We start from the raw sequence: 12128 nt of genomic DNA, 5'->3' as shown, positions 1-12128 counted from the left end.
TACTGACAAGGGATTCTGTCTTTCATTCGGCATGAAGCACTTTCATAGTGTTGGGTTAATATCACAAGCTTTAATTCTATATTATCTTACAATTCACGGTAGCTCTTTAAACTTACCTTGAGTATAAGTTAAAGTCTCGATACTAGTACTTGTGTGTCTTTCCGATTTTCCACCTTTGGCATTTTATTCGCCTTATATTTTAGCAACTTTCATTGCTCTTTTAAATGAAATGAGGTAAACGATAAAGTTTCTCACTATGTTAATACTCAGATTTAAGTTCTACGTACTAATCTGTATGTATCAGTTAACAATAAATAGTTTGATTAAATGATCTACTGGAGTTTATTTTAAACCAGAAGTTTTAGTATAAAGGCTTACTTTTTCATTTTCTAACATACGATTTACTCAGTGCTCCATTTATTGTGAATTACCAAACAAAATCTTGCTAATGATAGTTAAAGATAATAATTAACATCTCCAAATAACTTTACTGGTAACCTACAACCATTTAATATAAGTGCTATTTATGAACTAAAATATAATCATCAGTACACTTATTATACATTTTACAGATGACTAAATTACACTTAAAGTACTCAAAAACATTGGGCAATATATTCTTAAATACATTAGAGAAATATTTAATTTGTCCCTATTGCAAAATCATGATACATTTTGAACTATCAATAATTCCTCACCAACTAACATCAAACGATAAACGGCTACGTTTTCATATCCATGAATATAATGTTCTTCAATCAAATTCATTTTATTAGCAAATAACTCTAAGCATAGAAATTTAATAATTCAGTTTTGAATTCTGTTTTCCAAATTCCTCACTTTAAAATATTAAATTATTTTAATTATTGTTTTTTTTATTTTATAGAGATTTATATTGGCACATAAAGACTTTATCTGTTTCATGAAAAAAACATTTTTACAACAAAGCACAATCAAACTTCATCCTGATATACCAACAAATAATTGTTCATCAAATGAATTACCTATCGATCTAATAATAAACTATGAAATTGCATTTGATACATTAATTCATTATATGGATGATATATATGTAAGCTATGCATATCACTATCTCCATAATTCTATATAGTTTCTTCAGTAAATTATATTTTCTATTAAAATGTATTGTCAAATTGAATGTATGTTAAATAAAACTTGACAGTGAATTTAAGCACTTGTATTATATACTATATAAAGGCTTATTAGTTATATGTATCTGGGTTTAAGTTTTGATGAACATAACATTAATCGTATCAAATGCTCAGTTCTAGTTAATTTTGTAATTTTTAAAACTATTTTCAGTTGTTTTTATCCTATTTAATTCTGAAATGTGGAACATTTAAACATCGGTCATCACTGAATTATACTTTAAAATAAGAAAAGATTTTAGTAAAGTATTCATAATATTATAAAACTGAATGAGTTGTTTACCTTATCTAATTATTCCGAATAAGGTTTTTAATTGATCGAATTTGGTTAATAAAACTTTATTTTTATCTCTCTCATAATATTAGTGTTTTGCATTTTGTGTAAATCCATCTGGTTATGACTGACGATCTATATTTTCCCAGAAAGAGATCTAATGTATATTACACTGAAGACAGTAAAACAATTACTGAAAATATGGAAACATTAGACAGCTGTTTTGTTGCAGACGGAGACATTTTAAAGGATGTGCACTCACTATTACATAAAAAGGTCATAGCTAAAGCCCTGAAACTTCACGACAGCCGCCGACAACGGCAAATATTTAGATGTCATGTATGACTAGATAAAAAAACTTGATTATTTCTAGGTAATTTGATTGAATTATCTTTTGTGCTTGAGTGACAGCAAATCATTGTTTGGAGATAGTCAGATATGTCAACCGATGGTTTCTGAAATATATTTGGTCAAAGAACACACTACGCCGGGAAATAGAAGCCGATATGAAAAGGATGAATAGCAACTGAAAAGAACTGGAAAGGAAGGCTCAGGACAGAGTTGGATGGAGAATGCTGGTGAGCAGCCTATGCTCCTCGACGAGGGGTAACAGGCGTAAGTAAGTAAGTAAAATTACATTGTAATCACATCTGATTATACTGTGCAATACGGACCATCATTGTGCAGAAACGAATTGAATAAAAGTCATCACTATACATCAACTTCCCTGACTATAAGAAAGTGTTGGACAGTGTAGATCGGCGAAGTGAATGGAACCGTTTTAGACACTGTGCTGTGTCAGGGAAAATCGTCAACGTCATACGGAATTCATACGACAGATTACACTGCAAAGTCGTGAAAGCAGGACATCTGACAGATACGTTCAAAACAAAGATAGGTGTCGGACAAGGTTGCTTACTCTCCTCCATTCTTCTTATTTCCGGTGGTTGACTGGATCATGAAGACCTCCACAATTGAGGAGAAGCACGGAGTAAAATGGACAGTTTGAATGTAACTAAACGATTTGGACTTCGTAGATGACCTAACCCTTCCATCCCATACACAAAAACAAATGCAGGTCGAGATAACCAGTGTAGCAGCATACTCCATAGCAGTAGCCTCATCATGCATAAGGGAAAAAGCAACCTCCTCAAATACAACACGGAGATCACCAACACAATCATACTCAATGGAGAAACTCTGGAAAAAGTGGAAACTTTCAAATAGCTGGACAACATCATCGATGAACAAGGAGGATCTGATGCACACGTAAAGACGAGGATTGACAAAGCAAGTACGGCATTCCTGAAACTGAAGAACACATGGAACTCAAGACAACTGTATGCAAGCCAACAACGAATTCAGAATCTTTAATACGAACTTCAAGACAGTTCATTTATATGGAGCTGAAACTTGGAGAACTGCCACAACCATCATCAAAAGGACACAGGTATTTATAAACAGTTGTCGACTCAAGATACTCAATGTTCGTTGGTCGGATACCATCAGCAACAATCTACTGTGAGAGAGAACGAACAAACTCCCATCTGAAGAGGAAAGTAGGAGAACACGTTGGAATTGTATGGGACATACACTGAGGAAATCACCAAACTGCATGACGAGGTGAGCTCTCAATTGTTGAGGGGAAACGGAAAGGAGGAAGACCAGAGAACACATTGCTTCGGGAAATTGAAGCAGACATGAAAAGAATGGGTGGCAACTGGGAAGGGTGACCGAGGACAGGGTTGGATGGAGAATGGTGGTGGGTGACCTACGCTCGTCCATGACTGTTAACAGGGTAATTAAGTAAGTATTTAATTGATTACGTTATGAACCAGAAGAAGAACGTTTAATATATTGTACACTTAAGTTTTTTTTATAAACATGTATTGCAGATGAGAAAAATGTCATCTAATGTACTTAATCGTTTAAGTGAATTGAAAAAATTGATAAATATTTCAAAGCGTCTTTTGGATAAATACGATAATACAGAATTGAACATTGTTTTAATGGAAGCTTCAATGAAAAACCATAAAAATGTTGTAAGTTTAATCAATAAATATCATTTTTTACGAATAACTTTACATATGTCTGTCGCTTCACATTGTATGAGAATTTTTCGTGAAATGTTTAGTCGAAATACTATAATTTGCAATTCTCTTTCTTTTTAATAGTTTATGATTTGTAAAATAAAGTGTAATATCATAATTACATATCTGGTCACTTTTTGTAGTCAGGATATTAAACATTTTCATTTTACAGGACATCAGTAAATATAACATCACATCCTGCTGGAAGATGAAAGAACATAGTAAATAAAAATAATCAATTAGGATAGGTATTTTATGAATTTTCCTTTACTTACATATGTTTATATAGTAAAAAAAGAAAGTTAACAATTCAAATTATAAAAGTTACTAGTCAATAAAATCATACTGCATAACATGATTTCTGGTAAGTTATTCAAAGAATTACAGCGATTCTGCGTATTATGTTCCGATGAAAGTTTCAGCTTATAGTATTCTATCACACAATCGATAAGTTATTTTTTCCTTATCTATTCATCTTAAGAAACACAAACTGAAATTCAGTTGAGATTGTTTTGATAAAATGCAAGTATAACTGTGTCGCATGAATGAAAAGTGGTAATTTGATGGTTTATGCGGAGAAGTCATAAAGTACACTTGGAAACTCAAAAAGTTAGTACTTAGTTTTCTGTGAATTTTCTATACTTAATCCTATAATGATACGTCGATTTTACCCTTAGAAAAACATTTTTCTAGAACAATATAAATAAAAATAAGGTTTGGTTTAAAACCAATCAACGTTATAAAGTTCACTTAATTTCCGTTATAGTTTTCTTTCAGTACTAATTAACTCGCCTTTATTATTCATGGTTACTTGGGATTTGTGACCGTATTACACATAGAAGTAGTGGGAATATACCACTTTGCTTATCAAATTACCAGATCATTTTTTATCGATTACATTTATCACTAACTCTGAGACCATATATTGAGTAAACTGATTATCTACCATGTTGAGCTATTTATTTCTTCAACATAATTATATTCACTCATTAGTAGGTTTAGTTTACAGTCGCATGATTGCAACTATATTTTGTTTAAATTCATTAAATGATATTTATCTCGATTAGAAACGAAATAATGGGTAGTATGAAATTTGACCCGATTTATATATATTCGTTTTAATTCAAAGCAATTTATTTTTACGAAGTCATTATTCACTAGTCAAAACAAGCTGACTGTAGTCAAAGAGAGTCAGAGGAATCGACAGAACTATAATTGTTTTACTCACTGAAATACGTATTTTGCAAACATTTAAACTTCTGTTAATAAATGTTGTCATAGCAGTTTCATTGTTATCCCTACTTTGTCGAAAATTCAATTTCTGGCTTACTATACTTCAAATAAATAAACGTGATTACTAACAATACTAAAAAAAGTTAACTCTCACTTGATAAATGTTCACTAATGTTAGACGAAATTATCCAGAAAAGCTTACCATCAATATAGTTTACAACAAATACTCAACGATTTAAGACGATGAGTTTCCTATGCATACATCTTTTTGATAACTGATTATGAACATAAATTCTAAAATAATAAGTAATCAAAATTGAGTTGACTTATGTGACATAATGAACAGAGTCACGCTTAACAATAACGTTCAAATTACGGGTGAGTCTCTTGAGAGTAATTTTTTCTAGGATTATCTTAATTAAGTAACTACATAAACCTATACATTATCTTGAAAATTGTTTACCATCCTTTGTTAAGAAATACAATGCTTATCATTTGCTCATTATTGAAGTTTGTATACTATGAAATCTAACTTTCATTTGAACATTTAAAATCATACGCATATTTTTTTATCCGTAGCCTGTATTAGGATATAATAATAATAATAATCACCAGTGAATCAACTTCTAAAACCAGTCACAGCTTTCAGTGATTAATGCTGGTGAGCGGCCTATACTCCTCGACGAGGGGTATCAGGCGTAAGTAAGTAAGTATGAATACAAAAACAGAAATTCCATTTCTATGCTATACAGATATTAATACTCTTTTCTTAAATCAATTCTTTTGTCAAGCAAGCTGTTGTTAATATGCAATTACAAAGAGAAGACAATATACGAAATCTATCTACTTTACAGTTTGGTCTACAAAATATTCTACCTTCATTAGTAAAAAGTGCAAATAGTATTTTAATATCAGCTAGTCAATACGCTTTTATACTTCAATCAAATCTTATGCAACAAGCTGAAAATTTAGTTCACAAGTGTATCAACGATGTAAGTTATAAAAATAAATGTCATAATGACCTTGATTTGTCATTTGCAACTCTACCATTGGTTCAATTAATAGTGAATACAGTCTACATAAACAGTTTAAATTGTACGAATGTATTTATCATTGAGTTATTTAATACATAATTTAAGCTAGCATAACATTGGTGTGGTTTTTACGCTTATACTATTCTAAGTTTGAACATTTTATAAACTGGTTTAAAATCTCTGATTTAGTGTCTTACTGATATCCTATAAATAAATACATGTGGTAAACACTATGAGCAGCTCTTTTTGATTACTATAAACTCTTAAATTTTAACTTATTATAGTGAGAAATTAGTTTTTGTGTCTTAGAATAGATTGAGAAATCTGTTCAAAATGATTGTTTTTCAACAAAATATCTTTCTGAATAACTTTATGTATGCTGTTTTAATTCAAGATATGGTTTTAGATAAAATATAATGTTGGACAATAAAATCAGTCAGACAAGTACCTACTTCTTAAGTTTCAGTAAAACTATCCAACTAGTGAAAGATGTTCTTATTATTCATGAACGAGTTGTTCAATAATATTTTTCAAATTAATAAGATTCAAATGACCACACTATTTAGATTACTTGGATTCAAAAGTCTCATACCATTTGGACAAAATCAACAAAAGTTACTGACTTCGTTTTGTTCAACTTTATGAATACATCAATACTTTCACAACAAACTTTTACTTTATATAATGTAATGATAAGTGCATGATTGCCTTACTGATAAGATTTTTATCCTTTTGAACAAAATGTCTGTGCAAATTGTGGCAAAAGTTTCAAAAATTGTAGTCAATTCTGAACGTTGTAAGACAAAGCTTTCTTATTCATACGAAAACAATAAAAATCAGCCTGTGAAGCTGTTTGATTTAGATCAATAAATCATGTGCAAAAGAAGTAACTTTACATACTTCATCCATCACAAATACAAGTGACATGATAAATAGATTTACAGAATTATAATTAATCAATTCTTCATAAGTTCTACAGTAACATTGAACTGCATTATTATGTGCAAGTAATACTGTGTTGATTAATGTTGTCTATCAAATAATTTTGACACACTATGAAATGTTATGCAGTCTAATCTTTAAAGCGGTATAAATTTTATTCTTTTTCAGTGGTAAATATGTTCTTGTTAAAATCAATAAATTAGATAAAATGTAATTTTACATACTTATAATAATACTGTTGAATTTTCAGAAATTATTTGATCAGTAGAATGCAGCACAACTTCCTCTTTATGACATTATGTTTGCTGACGTCAGAACTCTTTTTATCTATTAAGCAGATCGTTTTACGAAATCCACGTAGGCTTAGAAAATTTTAGTAGTGATCATTGTTTTTATCATTTTTGCAAAAATAGTTGAATTGATGAGTCGAACAATGTGTGGTTGAAGTTGGTATTCTATTATTAGCATTAACACTGAAACAAGGTATACCAAAAACATCTATAATGTTTTTCAGCTAAATTCATATATTTGCATATAACAAGTTATATATTTATCATAACTGTGGAGCTTCTTTTGACAGAATGTTTTCCTTGTATTTTATTTTGTTCAACTGAACTGATGATTACGCATTCAGTGCTAAATTGTGAGCATTTATACTATTAGAAGAACTATGCCTAAAGCCTTTCGATGGTTACAAGTAGTTCCAGCCCATGATAAGTGAGAAGGGTTATGTATCGGAACAGTAACACATACTTACAAAAACAAATGCAGGAGAAGACAGCCAGTTCAGAAGCAGCTGTTGAAACAGTAGACCTCAATCTTAACTATGGACAAGTTAGATGTAAGATACTGAAACGCAACACAGAGGGAAACAATTACATCACACTTAACTACCGAGCTCTGGGAGAAGTGAGAGCATTTGTGTACCTGGGTAGCATGATTGATAAACAAGGAGGATATGATGCAGATGTGAATCCATGGATCGGCGAAGCAAGGGCAGCAACAGAACAACATCTGGAACTCAAAAGAACTGAGAGCCAATAGCGAAGTTGGAATCTTCAATAAAAAGGTTAAAGCCATTTTATTGTACGAAGCCAAAACTTGGAGAAGTATCACATTCATCATCAAAAACTGCGAGCATTTATATGAACAGTTGTCTTTACAAGATACTCCAGATTGATTGGCCACAGGCCATCAGCAATAATCGCCTGGTAGGCAACAAACTAGTTGGCGGTTTGGGAGGAGGCTAGGAAAAAACAGATGTGGATAGATCACGATTTACGGAAATCACTAAACTGCATCGCTGTAGGGGCCCTAACTCGGTATCTTTAACAAGAGGAAATGAAGACCAAAGAGCATACGGTACTGGAAATTGGACGTAGATATCAAGACCAAAAATAGCACATGGCAACAAATAAGGAGCAGAATATTTGAAAATCCCTGATCGGCGACTTATCCCTCAAGAGGGTTACCAAGTTTGAGCAGACATTATTATATGATTCCGCCCCGAAATTTCCGGAATCCATCTGAAAAGGTCACATCCTTTTCACAAAGATTTGGGAAGGAAAGCAAGCACCAAAAGACTGGAAAGAAAGATACTTTATTAAGATACTGAAGAAATGGTGACAACATAAGTTCTATCTGTTTTGTAAGAGTTTACATTATGGTGTTATTAATATTCTGAACTGTATTTTAATACGTTTACGTTGGTATATGTGCATCCCGAATGGATTTCCTTTATCTCATGAACTATCACCTTTTGGTTAACTTAATTTATCTTTCTAATCACTTTGCTGAATTATTTTAATTTCAAAATATTAAATAACAGACATATTAAATGAAATAATAAATATTATTAAAAAAATGATGCTTGCCATGAACGAATAAAAAATATTTTAAAGATCAGTACGACTTGTATTATTAAATGTTTGCAGTTTTATGTAAAAGCACACTGTTTATGAATAAATCGTTTTTGAACTGTTTTCTCTGTCTGGTCGACTCTGTTTATTAATTAACATTTAGAATAATTGCAATTTTGATAAAAAAAAGTTAAACTTTAAGACTTTGCAAATAATTTTGCAAAGACAATAATATTTAATTGTTTATATAGTAGAACGTCCTTAATTAAAGTGCTAAAAACATTTTATACTCTCGACAGACTGAAAAAAGCAATATATCTATACAACCTGGATGTAATATATCTCCTGCAGAATTTATTATTCGTGTAGATAAATTAAAATCTCTTCTCTACGAAACAAAACGTTGTCGAACTCATAGAACATATGAAGTACCTAATGGGCTTAATTGGGAAGAAGAATCAACGCGTAGTGACAAGAATAATTTACCTCTTCAAGAATCTCGTAAGATTTTAGAATTTTTACGCTTGAAAATTTTTTTTTACTTATTTCACGTATTATTTGTCAATATAAATGGATTATTAGGGATTTAAGGTTACTAAAGTAATGGTAAACCAGCTGATTTGTATTTGAGTATTAAATAAATTGAATAGTTTAAGTATTATTCCGATTTCTGAGTAAAGAAAACATTCATGACATTGTCTGAAGCTCAATAAATTGATTACTTATTCTTGCGACTATTGTAATTAATAAAGAAATCAGTGTTCTGAATTAGAACTGAATCGACTATTAACAAATACTGCAAGTCTGTATTTGAAATTATTGTTGTCTTTTAATGAACTTCAAAACTGAATTTTCAAAATAATAATTATTGCTTTATGATAAGTTAATTGCTGGGTCACTTTTTGAAATGTTTTATTATATTGACTTCAAACTGATGGTCGAAATGTCTACAATATTCTAAGTATTATTGTTGACCAGTCGGCTTTATTTTTGCTCCACAACACAATTTTTCTTTTAAATAAATTTATAACGATGGAAATTAATAAAGCTCTGTATGTTTTTAACGCTTACTTCTTGTTTTATCGACAAGAGGAAATGTCTACACATACATGTTGCTAGTAAATGATTAGTTAAAGAAAATATAGTTATATTCAATATTAAATTAGATCGTGCAATTAACACTGTTTCTGTAAACTATTGAGTAATCATGACCATAAAGTTCTTGTGATACAATGTATGATACAAATAATAATACAGTCGATGTTTAAAACAATTGGCATTAGTTTACCAGACTGATTGAATGAAATTGCACTTCTTTGATTGAGTAATTGAATGCGCAAATTATGTGTTATTTTCTTACAGTTGTACTGACTTGATAGTTTTTACCTCGTCAATCTTGTTATTCCACTTTTGTCACAGACAACAAAGTATGTTACGAATGATTGTCGAGTGAATTTAGTCATATATCCATTGGTATTATTATGTTGAATAAGCATAGGTGCATGATTAACTTGAGAAAGAGAACTTTGTATTAGTTTAATTTTAAGTCAAACTGAAAATTCCAGAATACTTCATGTCTATACATTTTCCAAATCCAGTATTGTGTATTTGGAACTGAAAAACATAAAACAATTAATGAGATTTTTCATCTTCACACTCTAATCCACTGTACATTTGTCTTTAATCAGTTATATATTTGACAATTTCTTAAATTTATCTAGCTGTGATGTCAGTTAGCAGTCATCTATCAACCTCAGATATATATACTCAACCCTGTCTAACAATTCCAACTGGAAGTGTTATTAGCAATTCCTTATCGCCATATCCCGAAATGAAAATTATTGTAAGTTGAACATATAATTTTCATACTGTTAATTTTTCTTGGTAGACGCATTAGTTTAGTCTCGATTTAATGTATATTGTAGAAATAGACAAAATATAAGATCTTTATCTTTTATGAAACATATTTTATAACAAGATTACCAATTAATTAATCACGACTAGGGTTAAAGCTTCAAATCTAGAGAAATGGTCAAATTTATAATGAAACCGTTAAGATTATGTAAAAACATCGTTTCACGTTGATCTACATGTTTTTACTGATATAAAAATCCTCCAGATTTTTTCAAGTTCCAGTGATGCGTAATATAATCTATTAATAGGTATTACCTATTTAACTATCATCATTGATGTACTAATCTAAATAATCAATTCAAAGATTTATTTTCGTAAAAATGATTATTCTGATGACATACACAGATGGTCTATGATGTTTGTTTTTTTTATATTTACATCAAAAATATGGTCTCTTAATACTAGTTGATATTGAAAATAAGGATTATTATTTGAGATAGAAACGTTTGATGAAAATTATAATCATTCATTCCATATTTACAAATAATTAAAAACAAGTTTTTTGAAAAATAAATTCGCTATTTATTCGAATTTCTGCACAGTGTAACGAGTTTACTGTATACTCAAAGATTTTAAATTATTACTGTGTTAGTCATGTAGTTTTTGTATCAGTTTCTTTAATCAAGGTTAAATACTGTTCTAAAATTGGATTGACTTTTACCTTACAATTTATTTTTGATGGATTTTTCCCTCTATTATATAGTATCATGAGTCTGATAACCAACAGGAGCAAAAACTGTGCAGAATTTCTTCAGGTGATCACATTAAATATATAAATACGAAAGAACAACCTTCAACTTCAAAACTCTCTGTGAATGATGATTTATTCGATAAACCAACTCACAGAATTACTCATGACTTTTCTTCTAAAAATAAAAGTGTTGTGATATCGGCCAAAGGTCAGTTAGTGACAATTATAAGATCTTATGGTCGCAACGGGAATACCAATTGGAGTTTAGTCAAATTTCATCCATTTGGTGAAATTAAATTTGTACCAACTAATTACCTTGAAGCAATATAAAATGCATAACCTTATAGATTTCTTTGGTTTCATTTAAAATCGTTCATTTACTAAAGTCTCATTCATTTTTACAAACTAGTAGTTTTTTGGTATAAAACCATATAGTGATTCTAAATCTTGAACGAAACATATGTGTAATATTCTTTTTGTTGCATGAATGACTTCAGATCATATTCAAAAGAGTGATTATTTTCGAATATTTTAATTACAGTTGTCCTATACAGATAGGATTAACTGACTTAACTAGTGTTTACTGTATAAACATAAAACATCTAGTTAACGAGTTATTCCTTCTTCTACATTGTAACTCAAAAGATATCTGAAGCGCTTCACAGTTTTACTTCTATTGAGTCAAGCATTTTTTTAAGTAACCGACTTAAAATACACTTTATACATTTAATTTTATTTTCAGAGTTGAACTAAACACCTTGACTTTTAAAAACCATTTATCAGTAACATTAGAGTTTACAGATTTCGAAATAATCATCCACATAGAGAAAGTAAACTTGGTATAAATTACCTTTTAGCTCCAATTCAATGAGATAGAAGTCTAAAACTTTTTTTAATTTCATGAATCTACGCCGTACACTAC

The 12128-nt window shown here is 30.2% G+C and overlaps 1 protein-coding gene across 1 annotated transcript in view; it reads left to right on the top strand.

The window, feature by feature from the left end:
- The window catches only part of Smp_167160 (hypothetical protein), a gene marked incomplete at its 5' end in the record, with an annotated part of 35850 nt that extends 24032 nt beyond the window's left edge, over nucleotides 1-11818 (top strand). The window contains 6 exons of the mRNA XM_018794378.1: nucleotides 887-1072; nucleotides 3339-3485; nucleotides 5558-5758; nucleotides 8901-9102; nucleotides 10323-10444; nucleotides 11219-11818. Coding sequence (XP_018648796.1) covers nucleotides 887-1072; nucleotides 3339-3485; nucleotides 5558-5758; nucleotides 8901-9102; nucleotides 10323-10444; nucleotides 11219-11536 — 1176 coding nt within the window. The 3' untranslated portion in view covers nucleotides 11537-11818. The remainder of the gene's footprint in view (nucleotides 1-886; nucleotides 1073-3338; nucleotides 3486-5557; nucleotides 5759-8900; nucleotides 9103-10322; nucleotides 10445-11218) is intronic.
- Nucleotides 11819-12128: the final 310 nt, after the last annotated feature.

The sequence above is a fragment of the Schistosoma mansoni genome, chromosome 1, assembly GCF_000237925.1.
Source record: "Schistosoma mansoni strain Puerto Rico chromosome 1, complete genome".
Classification (NCBI taxonomy): domain Eukaryota; kingdom Metazoa; phylum Platyhelminthes; class Trematoda; order Strigeidida; family Schistosomatidae; genus Schistosoma; species Schistosoma mansoni.
The sequence above is the reverse complement of the archived record's forward strand: the minus strand, read 5'-3'. Positions and strand labels throughout refer to the sequence as shown.